The 16,554-nt window shown below is 34.3% G+C and overlaps 1 protein-coding gene across 2 annotated transcripts in view; it reads right to left on the reverse strand.

Moving 5' to 3' along the window:
- Nucleotides 1-16,554, reverse strand: part of CHD1 (chromodomain helicase DNA binding protein 1) — a 74,813-nt gene that overhangs the window by 12,485 nt on the left and 45,774 nt on the right. Inside the window, exons 21-32 of one of the 2 annotated variants that reach the window (XM_082652241.1) lie at nucleotides 16,365-16,461; nucleotides 16,150-16,245; nucleotides 14,287-14,463; nucleotides 11,426-11,586; nucleotides 10,107-10,148; nucleotides 9,282-9,412; nucleotides 8,221-8,359; nucleotides 7,843-7,993; nucleotides 6,400-6,522; nucleotides 5,258-5,386; nucleotides 4,531-4,794; nucleotides 4,041-4,181 (exon numbers count right to left, since the gene is read on the reverse strand). In XM_082652241.1, the coding sequence (XP_082508367.1) occupies nucleotides 4,041-4,181; nucleotides 4,531-4,794; nucleotides 5,258-5,386; nucleotides 6,400-6,522; nucleotides 7,843-7,993; nucleotides 8,221-8,359; nucleotides 9,282-9,412; nucleotides 10,107-10,148; nucleotides 11,426-11,586; nucleotides 14,287-14,463; nucleotides 16,150-16,245; nucleotides 16,365-16,461 (1,651 nt within the window). The remainder of the gene's footprint in view (nucleotides 1-4,040; nucleotides 4,182-4,530; nucleotides 4,795-5,257; nucleotides 5,387-6,399; nucleotides 6,523-7,842; nucleotides 7,994-8,220; nucleotides 8,360-9,281; nucleotides 9,413-10,106; nucleotides 10,149-11,425; nucleotides 11,587-14,286; nucleotides 14,464-16,149; nucleotides 16,246-16,364; nucleotides 16,462-16,554) is intronic. The other variant, XM_082652242.1, reaches the window with a different exon arrangement.

Below are 16,554 nucleotides of genomic sequence, written 5' to 3' on the forward strand. Positions count from 1 at the left end.
TAAAACCATGAATTCAACAAAGATCTACTTCTTTCAATCATACTTACTTACCTGAGTAAATATAGCATTGTCTAATGCTAAAACGAGCATTAAATCTCACCTCACAGCTCTTAAACATCAAGCATTTCTCCTTCAGACTTTATTCAGAAAGCAAGGCTTTCCATTATCATTTAAAATCAGTCTTTGCCTAAGTAAAAGCCTTGGATTTTACTTACTTTTTATAAAAATGGTTACTTTTTACACTGTAGAACACCATTCTAAACAGACTTAACGTTAAAAGATAACAAAATATTTCAGAGTATAACAATATTATGTATTGACTATAATATAGAATAAAATGTAAAAAAAGATCTTTATATATTGGCAAAGCTATTTTTATATATAAATACATAAATAATAATCTTTATATAATATATTGGCAAAGCTATTAACATCAATATAGCTAAAAGTATAAACTGTCTATTCCTGGGGCCGAAGTAGCTAATGATGAATTTTGCTTCTATCGTATTTGGGCAGTCAGGGACGTGGGGGTAGTTGATGGAAACCAACCTCTTCCTTGGCCTACAGAGCACTAGCATGCTAGTAAAAGGACAACACACCCAAACTGTACCATTCAGTAAAGTCCAATTTGTGTAATAAAAACTGTTAACCTTATACCAAAACCAGAATTAAAATATCACTAAAAAAGCAGACTGCAGATAAATTTTATTGTATACAAATGCAAAAACAACTTTATAGTAATTATATCCATGAGTAGCAAGTTGAGTTAGTTTGGGGAATGTAAGGATGGATCAACTACAGACAATATATTTAGTTGACCCAATGCCACCATTTATTTACATCACTGCTGTGAAGGGCCTTTCTTATTATCAATTAAGTGTTTATATTATATGTGCAAATTTGTTTATGAGTACTTTATTCTGTTTTATTGACCTATTTCTCCAAATCAGTTGGGAAACTTTCCATTTTGTCAGGAATAATTTAACACTGGAATCATTTATTCTTTAGTTAAAATTAGAACTCAGCCAAGCCTAATGTCTTCTTTAAAAAAGGGAAAATTTAAATTTCCTTTCTAATTTTTAGTGTTACTCATATTTGTTCTCTACATTTTCTGTTTCTTGTTCAATTTTCTAGTTTATATTCTGCTAGAAAATTATTTATTCAACATATGTAGGCTGGATACATACTATATTCTAGGCGTTGTTCTAGACCCAGAAAACAGAGTGGTAAATAAAACAGAGACCCTGCTTTTATGGAACCTGTAGTCTAGTAGGAGAATAGAGCCAATAAGTAAACAAGACATAGTGTTTAAGATGGTGACAACCATGATAAAAAAATAAATAAAGCAAGAAAGAACAGGGAGCTTTCTACCTTACTTAAGCTTTCAGAGAAGGGTGATGCTTGAGCAGGTATCTAAAGAAAATGAAGGAGTAAGCCATTTCAAGCAGAGGGAAGAGCAAGTAAAAATGTCCTATAACTTGTCTGACATGTTCAAGGGAACAGTATGAATTCCAGTGTCGCTGGAACCAAGTGAGTCAGGCAAACAGCAGGAGATGATGGGAGTAAACCATATGCTGTATCTTTTAGACTATTGTTATGAATCTTTTATCCTGAACGAGAGGGAAAGCCATTCAAGGGTTTTAAACAGAAAAGTAACAAGGGGTGACTTTATTAACCCTGTAACAGTTATTGTCAGTCTGGGCTGCTGTGTGTAGTACAAACTGGGGTATGAAAAGGGTATAGGGTGAGATGCGAAGGGTGAAAGCAGTGAGAACAGCTATGAAGCTATTGAAATAATCTAGGAAAGAGATGGCTGTGGCTTGAACCAGTGTGTTAGAGCCAATATGATTTACTCATTGAATGTGAGTGGAGGAAAAAGAGAGGAATTGATGACTAAAATCTATGCTAAGGTCAAGGCCTAAAGATGGGAACTGGAGCAATGATAACTAATGTTTATAAAGCACTTATTAGGTACCAGAGGCTGTGTGTTCATTGCTTTAAATTTGATTCTGACAATAGACCTTTGCAATACCATTCACTCTATTTTATAGAAAAAGAAATTGAAGCTTAGAATGAAATGACATCTGTGAAACCCAGTTTTGACCTCAAACACTTTCTTGACTGCTAAATTATACTGCTATCTAGGAAGACAGATCAATAAGACACAAGAAAATCAAGAGATGCTAAATGAGGCAAAGATGTCAAGGAAAATGAAGACTGGGAAAAGACCAGTGAATTTCTTAATAATCAGAGCTATTCCCGAATACAATAAAATGTATATACCAAGAAATTTTTTTTTTTTGGCTGTACGCAGGCATCTCACTGCCGTGGCCTCTCCCGCTGCAGAGCACAGGCTCCAGACGTGCAGGCTCAGCGGCCATGGCCCACGGGCCCAGCTGCTCCACGGCATGTGGGATCCTCCCAGGCCGGGGCACGAACCCGCGTCCCCTGCATTGGCAGGCGGAATCTCAACCACTATGCCACCAGGGAAGCCCCCAAGAAAATCTTAATCATACAAGCTCAGAAAATCTGGAGTCCATGTTTAAAACTATTCCATTATTCCTTTCCATAATACAAGAGATTTTAAATCATTTATGAAGGTTAATGAAGAAGAAATTCATGCACTGGGCACAAAAGAAAACTTTCCATTTCATCGGTTATATGAACAAGTCAGATGGCTAAGGAGGAAATGTGGGTAAAGAAGAGGCAAGAGGTGCAATTTCACTTACCTCAGTAATGGAGCACATAGTGTAGGGGAAGCAGTTCAGAAGAGTTCAGTGTTTTCACCTCAGAAAAGCAAAAGCACACCATCACCCATTCCCACCCAATACAGAGGGGGTAAAAAACAAAAACAATAGAAAATGGATAGAGAGGCTAGATTAAGATCTAGGCCATAAATAGAAAGGTTAGCCTTAAAAGTTGCTAAGGAATCACAACATGTGAACCTGGAGAAAAGATAAAAATGAAAGTCAAGAGATAAGATATATGTTCATTCAAGTAAGTAAGATGGAAGACAGGAGCTGCAACAGCTTACTTGGGAATGTCCCCAGTATTCTCAGAGATTAGAGGGATGTAAACAGCCAAAAGTGAGGAGGACAAGAAAACTGTGGCAGGAACTATGTTATTTAAAGAGCATATCTGGAACTATATTAGGGCATGTAATGGAATCAGTAGGAAATGAATAAATGCGTTCTCAGTCTTAATATCATCTAGTCAGAGTACACAATAGGAGAAAATGGGACATGAAGATGAGCTGGGGATCTAAAAGGACGTAGTAGGTCGAACACAAATATAATTTTAGAAGGTGAAAATTTCCATCTTTCAAGTATAGCATTTGATTAGTATCAGTGATAAAACTGACTTAAGATTACACCCATAAGATTATTTGCGTTCCTGAATATATACAGCAAATAAACCCTTTGGAGAAAGGCCAAGATAGATTCTCCCTGACTCTGATGAATATAAAAGCATGGTAGCACGTAAAACCAGTAATATTTTAGACCAGTGTTCCTCAAAGTGTGGTCTATGAACCTGTGTTAGTCCAAAGCAGGATAGGTACAGAAATTTTAGAAACCTTTATATCAGTTTGACAGTGCAAATTTATACCTACTGAATCTAGTAATACAACACCAGGGCTTATATTTTATATTCTTTTCTTCCTAATTTCATTTTTATTTTATTTTCTAAAAACACTGGTCTGTAAAAGATTAGAAAAGAAGGGTCCTTCACTGTAGATAAAAAGCACTGTTATATGGATAATAGGCTCAGGAATTGAAAAGTTTAAAATTCTAAAGTTGGAGGAAAAAAAGTTTATTCCCTAAATACCTCTTCTTAAAATCTTTAATTTATGAAGAAGTTTTTCTAGGTTGATTCTAAATTTAGGATACCTTTCAAAATTTAAATCTATTGCTTTTGTCAGCTTGAACTGCAATGCTATCAAATTCAAACACATTTCTAAAGTTAAAGTTTTAAAAGATGAATATAAATTAAATAAAATGCTATATGAATTATTCCTAATAACCAGAAACTTTACTACTTACTATGCTGAATGTCTTCTGATCTAGCTCTTCAGATTCTTCAGATATGGGAACTGGTTCACCACTTGCAGTGATATGAACTGGAGCATCCGACACTGAAGATTTCTTAGATCTTTCCTTGCTATCAGACTTGGATTCACTCAACTGATGAAAAAAAAACACAACAACAACAAAGGCAAAAATGATTAACACTTCCAGAAGAATTATGGTCCCATTTTATTCTATAAAGTTTACTCACATTTAACATTCTTATCTATTTGATCTTTCCCCCATTTTATTTGGGGAAACCAAAAATAAAGCTATTCTGTAACATTATTTATTAGGTAAGGCATCAAAAAGGATTCAAACCTGTTCTTCTCCTCTACTAGATACCCATATGCATTTTTAAAGAACTCAGTTATTGAGACTAATTGGGCTGACAGACAATTTATTCTCCTAAACTGTAAATATGCTGTTGTGTCACTTTCTAAGTTTTATATTATGATTTGCATACCTTTTCTTCCTTTATGTCTTTTTCTTTCTGTATAGCTTCTTTTACTTTGTTTTCTCTTTTCTCTTTAAAATCTTTTTCCTTTATATCTTTCTTATCCTCTTTTTCTTTTATCTCCCTTTTAAGTTCTCTTTTATTTTCCTTTTCTTTCGCTTCCCTCTTTTCTTCTGGTTCCTTCTTTATACAAACATCTGGCTCAGGTTTTTCTTCACTGTCTCTTTCTGTTTTAACTTTTTTATTTGGATGTTTCACAGAAGTGATCTCATCCTGAAAAGTGCAAGTATGGCCAATGTATTACTAACCAAATCTTGACAAAGACTAATTTCTTTTCTTTGCATGACTACGTATTGCATGTATGTGGATTCTGAGAGAAGTAACTCAGAATCCCATTAGTAATGATACATGCAATATTTACCTTCCTATAAAAATTAAGGTAAGCCAATCCCATTCAAAATTCATAACAAAATTAAAGGAGACAGAATGTCTTCAAATGGCAAATGTTTGAAAAGGAAGGACCTTTGCTCTATCCCTGTAGTGAAATATAATATTCTATTGGATGGGTAGAAATTCTGTTCTGTAAATGAGACTACATAGCAAACTATAAAAAAGAACTTCAGTATCTAAAAGTAAAATTTCAAGCCTTACTTCAAACTTCAAATGTAAAGCATACTAAAAATATGCCATGTTCCCTTTCTATATAACAGGTTGCTTTTCTAAAACACATTCTTACCTTATCATCATCTTCATCAGACTTTTCTGAGGGCAGGGGAGAAGAATCGCTCTTTACTTCCTCTTTCATTTTTATAGACTTCATTGCTTTATTCTTCTTAGCTCTTACTTTCCTCCTTTTTGAACCTCCCTAAAAATAATTATTTTTATTCTAACCAACCCCACAGATTCCATTAAAAAAAAATCTTAAATACCACATCTATAAAGCTAAAGAACACACACTCCAACTCAATCCTTAACGTGCTGGCACTAAGCTACACCAATCTTAGAAAGTTATTATCAACAAAAGTGATATAACTTAATGAATCAAGTACAAATTAATGTGAATAAATGCTAACCAACTGTAATTATTTCTTAAAAAAAAAAAGAAATAGGAGGGTTGTTCACCTTCCTAAATTATTATTATCTTCAACTAAATCCAATGTCACCAGAGATAGCCTTAGAAATTTTTTGTTTGTTTGTTTGTTTGTTTTGCGGTACGCGGTCCTCTCACTGTTGGGGCCTCTCCCGTTGCGGAGCACAGGCTCCGGACGCACAGGCTCAGCGGCCATGGCTCACGGGCCTAGCCACTCCACGGCATGTGGGATCTTCCCGGACGGGGGCACAAACCCGTGTCCCCTGAATCGGCAGGCGGACTCTCAACAACTGCACCACCAGGGAAGCCCAGAAATTATTTTTAATAATACACAGGTAGTTATTGACACTGTGGTCACAGGTAAACTTTCAAGGGTTGCTTTAGTTTCCAATCACCTCTGTTTTAGTGTCTTTTTCCTTCTTTTGTGAAACGCCCTCATAAATAAGCTTGGTGATCTTTAATGCTATTCCTTAAGCTGCCCAATGTCTCCAAATGAAACAATAATGGAAGCCTGTCCTCTCAAAAAGCACTCCACTCTACTCCAAAAGTTGCTCCCACTCTCTTTCTAAATACTAGGAAAATACAGATCCCATTCTGAAAGATAGGACTCACTAGAGGTTTAACATGAATGCTGAGATCATTTAAGGCAAAATATTACCATATTCAAATAAAGCTAAATTACAGATAACATACTGATGAGCCCATGCTAACCACGGGTGTCTAGGGTGATCAGAAAACTAGATTTATCTTATTCAAAAGTAAATGCTCTTAAGCATATGTTAACTTACTGCACCAGAAAGCCTCTGAGCTTCTTTTCTTGCAAGATCTTTACTAAGTAATTTGATGAGGTAGTCCGCACGTGTCTGTAACTGTTTTGCTTGTGGTTTTTTATCAGGATCATCTGGAAGAATCTGAAAAGCAATTAATTTTTTCATCTTGTCTTTAATAAATAACATGAGAAATAATAATCATTGTTCAAAAAAGGGTTACTCATTTAAAAACTATGTATAATTCACTAACAAGTTACAACTCTTAAAATCTGTAGGAATAAACAGCTTAAAATGCAAAATACATTTTTTATAGCTATGCCACAAAAATTCAATTTATCTGGGAATGAATTCTCAATACATGAGAAGAATATCCCTGTATTCAAAATGAGACTACACAGTATGAGGTTAGAAATTTCTTTCAAATATATAATGGTGTATTGGCATTCAGTGTTATTAAACATCATAGTATTCTTAGATTTCCTTCCTTCTCAACAGTATATTTTAAGTATAAAGTATACAAAAATTCCTAGAATATGAAGTATCATCTATCAGAACTTCCAGGGTAGCGCAGTGGTTAAAAATCCGCCTGCCAGTGCAGGGGACATAGGTTTTGATCCCTGGTCCAGGAAGATCCCACATGCTGCGGAGCAACTAAGCTCGTGCACCGCAACTATTGAGCCTGTGTACCACAACTACTGAAGCCTGTGTGCCTAGAACCCGTGCTCCGCAACAAGAGAAGCCACCACAATGAGAAGCCCGCGCACCACAATGAAGAGTAGCCCCCGCTCGCTGCAACTAGAGAAAACCCGTGCGCAGCAACGAAGACCCAACACAGCCAAAAATAAAAAATTAATTTAAAAAAAAAGTATCATTCATGTAGAAGATGACCCAAAGCATGTACTGTGAAGAAACTCTTACAATGAAAACATAAACTAATTTTGTTTTACAGTAGCAAATGACAAATATCTGAAGGTTCCCACTTGTCCATGAAGAAGTAAAATATAAAAAGATAAATGATAAGCATTGGGCAATGCTTCCAATGTTTTCCATTCTAGGCAAAGAAATGATTATAATAACTAGTGTGGTGGCATCAAATCACCAAAACACGTAAACACTGTTTGTTATTTTAAAAAAATATATAAACACACACACATAAAAAACAATCCTCTTTTGCTTTTGAATAACATAACTGAATGACAGGTTTACTTTTAACCTGATACTATGAAGAAAAATATACCTATGCCTTAATAACAAAAATGTAATTTCAGAGGTAAAGCAGAATCTAGAGATCATTTAAATTCAATCCCTTCATGAAAACCAGATTCCTAAGAAGCCAAGGTCACACAGCTAACTAGAGCCATGGTTTCCTGACTCCCAGTTGAGCTTATTTCTAACATAATTTGAAAGCAAAAAATTCAATGTAACATCAGCAGTCAACAGAATCAAGAAATATTTAAGTACCTTGTGTGTCAGACTGAGGTCAGGATCCATTTTAATCATTTCCCAGCTTCCATATCCATATTCGTAGATACCAATTAACAAATTGGAATCATCTTCTTTGCCCCAGTCTATATCAAAATGAGCTGCCTTCGTGTGGCATGGGATGATATACCTATCATTAAAGTTAACAGCCACTGTCAAGTTATAATTGCCTTATTAAAAATTAATTTTGAAAAACATATATGAGTCATTACAACTTCTAAATACTATGCTTTATTTTAGCTTTAAAAACATTTTATTCAAATTGGCCAATGGCATAAAAAACATTTTTAACATACATTCATATCCAAATTATTGAATAACAACAAATATTTTACAATGGTAAAGTAAAAAACTCACTGCTTTCTTTCTTCTGGGTCTGAAGGAATGGATTTGTGCAACGGTATTAATTCTTCTTCATGGGAGATGACTAGCTTGGCATTCACTTGTACTCCTGATATTCGGAATGTTGGACCCTTTACTTTTCCAAGTCTACCACCTTATTTGGAAAAGAATATTAAAAAGTATAAAATATATACTACGAAACGCAAAGCAAAATATGTTATTACTTATATAAATAAGTACTATTTACCTATATTTTATTTTATTTATTTATTTATTTATTTTTTGCGGTACGCGGGCCTCTCACTGTTGTGGCCTCTCCCGTTGCGGAGCACAGGCTCCGGACACGCAGGCTCAGTGGCCATGGCTCATGGGCCTAGCCGCTCCGCAGCATGTGGGATCTTCCCGGACCGGGGCACGAATCCGTGTGCCCTGCATCAGCAGGCGGACTCTCAACCACTGTGCCACCAGGGAAGCCCCTACCTATATTTTAAAGTATTACTTATTTGTGTTAAGGGGAGGCTTGCTGGCAAACCCTAAATTTCACTCGAGATTTTTCAGTACATACTACTGATTATAATATAGCACATGAAGATTCACAAAAAGCATTTCATGTACTTTAGCAAATGCATAAGATACATCAATCTATTAATATGTCAGCCTTTCTAAATAAGAGTTCCAGAATGATTTTTTTCAGTACATATAATTACTGAATCTTATCTATTTTTATTTAGATAGATGAATTACAAAATAAGTATAAAGTAACTATGCTAAAACCATTATCACATGTGTATACTTATAATATCTCATCTATACTAAATATATAGTACAACTAACAATAATTCCTGATGTTACCTCCCAGCCAGAAAATATACCAGGCAGATAGATTCTACTGCCTTCAATGATATAATTCTGCTGCCCATTTTCTCTTACCCAGAAATGGCCTTGCTTTGTTTTATAAAGCATCTTTTAAGACTAATGAATAGGTAACTTAAGATATAATACCTAACTAACTCAATAAAAGCATATTTTGAAACTTCCATTTAACTCTCTTTAAATCACTTTCATTTTAGTATTACCTGTTCGTTCTGTTCCTGAAGAATTGTCCTTTAAAGCTTTAATGCAACCATTATGTACCAATTCTCCTAGTCGTCTTAGGTCTGTCTCTGACTTATCAACTAATTCAGCATCTCGAGCAATTGCATCTAATCTATAATAAAATAATACAATTTTCAGGTAAATATGCAGAATAAAATGGAGCCATTTAAGACAGATATTATAAGAGTAAAGTTCTATAATTTTTTAATTTCTATACACTGAGAAAATATGAATAATAAATGTTCAAAACATCTTTTTCATCATCTAAAATAATTATGTAAGTATTTCATTGTAACTTCATGCAAGTCATCTCAAAATAAAACAGAAAATATCTCTATTTTAAGATGGAGTTTTGGGGAGAAAAATAGAATTAAACCAATTTGAGTCTCTGCCACTCTATAATTAAGATAGTGGTTATAGCGGTTATTGAGAATAACCGTTAAACAAAATTGGTCTTTAAGTCAGAGGCTAGGTTAGCAACTTAGCTTCTCTACAGATGAATCTGCTATTTTATAAGCTTGTGATGAAAAGGTAAGAAAAAGCATTTGAAAAGTAGCTTACAATTATAAAAATGCAAATGTTTTACAGGCCATGTATTTTATAGAAAACTTCATTTGTAGATAAAACTTTAGACACTAGAAAGGATTAAGGATAGTACAAAAAAGCTTTCAAAAATCTATCTGAAATTTGCTTTCTACAGGTTAACTTTATAAAAACCTTTTACAGCAAATTTAATAATAGTATAAATAAAGCTGACAGCATGTGATACATTCTATAATTCTACTGAGAATGACAAATGTATTTACCTTTCCAGAGGGCCACCAAATTTCTTGTAACTCTTGATAAACCTAACAGAAAATAATTGTTTGATTTAAATGTGGGCTTCACTATTCGTTAAAAAATAGATATAAATATATAGAAATAATACTTGTTAGTGTAAAAATTCAAGGCACTGTTACTAACAAAAATGAATAAACTATGCTAGAATCAAAACATTAAGATAAACCAAGTAAGACAAGATATATTTTTTAACACCCAGGATGATGTTTAGAAACTAATATAAATAAAACAGAAGCTAAATTTTATTTTCCCACAAGACAAAAAAGGTTCAAGGCTACCAGAGGAAGTGTCTCCAGAATTATCAATTACATTACACCTCCTCACATTTCAAGTGTAGATAAAAGTTTACTGAATATAGCTTTAATTCAGATGTATGGTATTATACCAACAATGGAAAAATAAATATTACTTAAGCACAAAGCTACCCAAGTGGTTGATGGATGAGGGAAAATATCCAGGAAAAGTAGAAGTTGAAATGCCTCTTCAACTAGAGACAGAAAGTCCGACAAATCAGGTGGTCATAAAAGTACCCTAAACAAAATCTAACAATATATTTAGTTTTCTGGTAGAAAAAAATGAGGAAGAACTTTATTAGTCAGGTCTATGATTTAAAAGAAAAGAGTTACAGTGGCTTGAAAGAAACAACAAACTCTCAAAATACAACAACGAACAACCTTTCACAAATTTCATATGCAAAAATATTACATAAACAAAGTAAGCTGCTATCCCATTCCCCTTAAATAAATCTGTATATATGAACAAACATATTTTGAAAGAAAACTACAATTTATCCTGCCTGGCCAATCTTACCTCAACTCCTATTTGGACATATCAGAAACACTTTTAACATGGTGAGTTTCAAAAAACCAATCACCTCTGTGTAAAAAACTAGAAAAATATGGAACTAAATTACTCCCATGTAAAGAGTAATGTTGGGAGTCATAAATACAGTCAGAATTTTTAATAAATAATCTAATGTACTGAAATATACATTCATTATTCAAAAGGGCCACTATTCTGAACCACATTAATAAAACCAAAATAATTTAGCAGTCTAAATAGAGTACCAATAAATAAATTACACAGCAAAGATTAATGCCAAACTCATTTTTTACCCATAGTTATAAAGAACAACCAAAAGCAGAACCACCCAATCCCTACACAATTATCATATATTTGCCTCCTCTAAAACTTTCATCTTAATCTTTAAAATTTATGGAATTTGTTTTAATTTCACCCCCTACTAAAAGCAAGTTGAAGTAAAAATGGTCTTATGTCATCTTACCGCCGAATTTCTGCATCACTAAATCCTTTAATATTTTCCCGAGGGATAGTTCGTGGTCTTCCACGTTTCTTTGGCCTTTTCCGTTCTGAGACTGAATCACTATCAGATCCAGAGTATCTCCTACTTCTACTGCGCCTCCCTTCACTTCCATTGAAACTAATCTGGAATTTGAAAATAAAATTTTGCCCAAGTTTAGGTAAAGCAGGCTTCTATGTTAAGGGCAAAGAAAACATTATAAAAGATTGACAAAATTAACAAATATGTATCAAAAATATTCTATAAACAATTAAAAAGCAAACAAAACAGAAAAAATAGCACATTAATGACAAAGAGTTATTAAGAGCCTTAACACTTAAAACATTCTCATAAATCAGGAAAATATCCATTGTCCTTTTGTAAAAATATATGAAAGGTTATTAAAAAGCAATCAAATAACATAAACACAGAATTATACAACCTCATTGGTGTATTTCTTAAAATGTGAATTAAAGTTACAATGAAATGTAATTCTTTCTTTAATCCATCAACTTGACCAATACTAACTAAGCAATAATAGCCAATACTGGTACTGGTATAGAATAACAGTCAAACATCTCTGGTGTGTATTTAAACTGGGACAGAGGGCAGTTTGGCAATATTGTATCAAACGTCTTAAAATTTATCATTCTGCTGACCCAGCAACATCCCTATTAGGCATTTTTCTTGATATCAGAAATGTAAACGAACACTGGCCAAGTCATTTTTATCATATAAAAAAAATTTGCAAACAATCTAAATGTTCATCAAAAAAAAATCAGACAAATAATCTATACAATAGAAAGCTGAGAAGCCATTAAAAATTTTGTAGAATGACTAACATTCATTATATACTGTCAAAAGGAAGAAAGCAGGTCCCAAATTAATGACTCCAATTAAACCTGGCAAATGATATGTATTAAAAAAATACTAGAATTATGTATACTATATACTATAATAATATTATTACTATGATATCTCTGAGTGGACAGACATTCTTCCTGCAAGTCTTTGGAGTTCTTCCAAAGCCTCAGTATATATTCTGAATCCCTAATATGCTGAAAAGTAATTGAAAGTCAATGATGGTATTTAGTTCTTATTTGTTCTAACCTTCTCCCATCCTTTCACTGGATCTAATATAATGCTGTGCTTCCCTTGCACTATAAAAAGAAACCACTAAGGGGTTTGCAGAAATAAACACAAACAAGAAACTACACAAACTCAGGCCAAACACAAATTACTGGGCTCCATTTCTGCCTGGGATGTAAAAGTTGGTATGCTGCTCCTGCCCTAACAACAAATCTAATCTACAAAATCATAACTTTTTTTTTTTTTTTTTTTTTGCTGTTTGCGGGCCTCTCACTGTTGGGGCCTCTCCCGTTGCGGAGCACAGGCTCAGCGGCCATGGCTCACGGGCCCAGCCGCTCCGCGGCATGTGGGATCTTCCCGAACCGGGGCACGAACCCATGTCCCCTGTATCAGCAGGCGGACTCTCAACCACTACGCCACCAGGGAAGACCCAAAATCATAACTTTTATTACACACATCAAAATCACAAGGCAATCTAGTAGTCTAAAATATAAGGAAATAAAGCAGATTATAAGAAGAGATGGAACTTGGACACTGGCTCACTTGTGAAGAGCATGAATGGCAGACATCAAGTACCATTCAAGCAGGAAAGAGGAAAGTCAGCTAACATTTGCTAAAGACTGAGTGTGAGCTACCATGAGAGCAGAAGATCCCTGGGAACCAAAGACACAGGGAGAACCTGTACCCACTCTCAGGCGCTTCTCCACAAACCTCCACCAGCTGCTCATGAGACAAACTGGAAACAGGGCTGGAGATTACAGAAACTTTCCTTCACGGTGAAGGCCTAGAGAAAGAGAGTAGTCACCTTTGAGGGGACAGGCAGAAAGCCTGGCCAGACCCTTCTCACCTACTGAACCAAGGACACAGAAGAAGACCTAATATGGTTGTAGGAAAAGAAAACGAAAACAAAAAACTAGCAGGGCAAGGATTAGGGTAGGGTGGGTTCCTCATTTCCCTCAGACTCAAAATTTAAGGAGATACCAAAAAATTCAGTAATCAGGACAAACAATCTTGTAGTGCAACAGTAGTCTAAAAACAGAAGTTAACGCAAAGAGCTCTAACATTAAAGTTTTTCCTTTTGCCACAGGACCCAATATAGCTTGGCATGGCGCTGCTACCATTATTTAAAAATCTACCATTTTGTTCATTTAGGCCATAAAATAAACACCAACAAATTTCTAAAAATTCAAATCACACAAGGTATGCTCTCTGACCATAAAAGAATTAAACTAGAAATCAATAGCAAAGATACTTGACAAATCTCCCAAATATTTGAAAATTAAACAACACACTTCTAAAAAAACCCTATGGGTCACAGAGGAAGTAACAGAAGATATCGGAAAATATTTTGAAATAAATGAAAATGAGAACACAACAAAAATCAGAATTTAGGAGATTCAGAAAAGGCAGTGCTTAGTGGGAAACTTGCAGCATTAGATGCTAATATTAGAAAAGGAAAGTCTTGATTTAATGATCCAAGCTTACACCTTTAGACACTTAAAGGCCTAGATGGCTTCCCTAACGCTGCCTAACATTTAACGAGAAAATAATAACCTATCCTACACAAACTCTTCCCAAAAATAGAAGAGGAGGGAACACTTTCCAACTCACTTTATGAGACAGGCATTATTAAATCAGATGAAATCATTACTAGGAAAAAAAAAAAAGCTAAGAATCAATATTTCTCTAAACAAAAAAGACAGTCCAGATGTAAATACTCTTACAATACAGAAATATCTTTTAAATCAAAAAGTCACCTGTTTTGCACAGTTTCTCATTCTGGGGAGCATATAAATTTCTTCAAGTTCCTTTTGTCTTTCTTCCTCTTCTAATCGTCTTCTTTGATCTTCAGGAATGATTTCTTCCCAATTCTTTGAATTTCTTTCAGGTTCCAACTCAATGTCATCCTCATCCATATTTGAAAAGTTGGCAACCTGATAAATTCCAGAATTTTAGCAGAATAAGATTAAAGAAGAACTCATCCTTAAATTATATTTTTCTTTTTTAGCGGGAAGGAAGAGGTACACCAGAATAAGATAATATAACTTAAATAGCCTCAGGATAATGAATATGACTATGGGTTAAACCAAATATGACTGCTAAGTGTATTTCTTCACGAGGTCAAAGTAGATCAAACCAAATGACTTCTAAGATTTCTCTTCCAGGAATGATTCTCTTTTGCCTTGCTTATCAACAAAACTATTACTAATAACAGAACTAGAGGAAGTTAACAGAGTAACAACAAAGTAATTTATAGAGTAATATGCTAAATCACCTTCTGCAGAAATTACCACACCAGTCCATTAACTACAAAGTGCTATAGAACAACCCAAAATTCTTATTTTTATTGATCATAAACGAAGTACCTAAAGAGCTAATGACAAGACACAAGGAGCTCTGAGACCATAGATAAATTTATTTAGGTTCCCTAAGCCCTAGTTTATTCAACTCTGAAAACAGAGGGCTAGTAAGAGCTCACTAACTTTTGTGAGGATTAAGTAAGATAATGCATTTAAAGAACTGTGCAGAGTCTGGTACACAGAAAGCACTCATTAAAGCTAACTGCCAATACTAGTACATTAAAGCTTACAGATAACTGAAAAGACAAGAAAACTATGCTCATGCTATACAAGGAATGGGGCTGAAAATATAGTGCTTATTCTCTCATGTATGCTATCTAAATGTTAATGACAGCCTTAAAGCCAGCTGTGTATGAGTAGCAACTCACTGGTATAAACATAATCTGTATTTATTCAAGTTAACGTATCAGTGACTTTTTCAAATTGCCAATTAGTCAAATTAAAAGCAAATAGTATAACAATGTTTAAAAAAACAAAAGTTCATTAGACAATACCCAGAGTGAGTGCCGGTTCCAGAAAACTTTACCTCTCACCAGGATTACTGAAATAGTCTTCTAACTTTTCTTCCTGCTTCAATTCTTGCCCACTACAGTAAATCCTCTGCACTGCAGGCAGGGTGATCCATTAAAATTGCAAAAGTTTCTATTCACTGCTGTGTCTGTGTGTGGCACATTGCAGGTGCACAATAAATATGTGTGAAATGAATGAATGACATTAATTGACCCTTAAAAACCTCAGGTTGTAGGAAATGGCTAGGATATAGAGGAAGCTGCTTCTTTATGCTAAACAACTGGCACACACTTTATGAGGCTGGTTGACTTTAGGACTCCTTGCAACCTTTTAGCCCTCACCTAACCAGGGGTATTTGTCAGTGTTACTGCTTACTTTGCTTACTTTGCCTGACTGATTTGAGTCAAACTTGAAAACTTGAGTTTTCTTAGTTGTGATAATGCTTAAACTAATCTGATGTCAAAAACTGCTCCAATAAAGATTAGCTAAAGTCTTCAGTCATGAAAACGTAACTGTTCATAAATGATTTGGTCCCTTTCAAATCAGGTCACTACTGGTTTGTCAGAATAAGAAAGAAAAATTTTTATACACCATAGCAAATTTTAAGACAAAGATGTTTTTAACATTTTTTAGATTATCATGCTGATCCTGCTTAAAGAAAGAAAAGATGAATAAAACACTAAATGACAAAAAAAAATCATCCCTTATCAATTTATATAATTATAAAGAAAAATTAAAAAAGAAAACTACCTTGAACTGAGAAAGTAATTCATCTCCTACAGTTAAAGGTCCTGGTTCATTTTCATGAGTTTCAGCCCTCTTCAAGATTTCATCTATATCCATTTCCTAAAATAAGAAAGAAATCTTTATTTTAAATATGCTTTATGTTTTAAAATAAATATACTTTACATTTATAGCTTAAAAAATGACACATTTTGAGACAAGTTTGTTTTTGTTTGTTTTACCTGGGGCTCTTGTTCTTCTCCCTCGGGCTCCTTAAAAAGTTCCTCAGCACCAAACTTTAAAATGGCTGATAACTCTTCTTTATTGAAAGGAGTAGAACTAAAATCAGGACAAACAAAAATACTTAACACTAACAGTCACAAATTTAACATTTACATAGCACTTCTATGAGTTATTGACATAGTCACCTTT

This window comes from Grampus griseus, assembly GCF_964374135.1.
Source record: "Grampus griseus genome assembly, chromosome: 3".
In the NCBI taxonomy this organism is placed as follows: domain Eukaryota; kingdom Metazoa; phylum Chordata; class Mammalia; order Artiodactyla; family Delphinidae; genus Grampus; species Grampus griseus.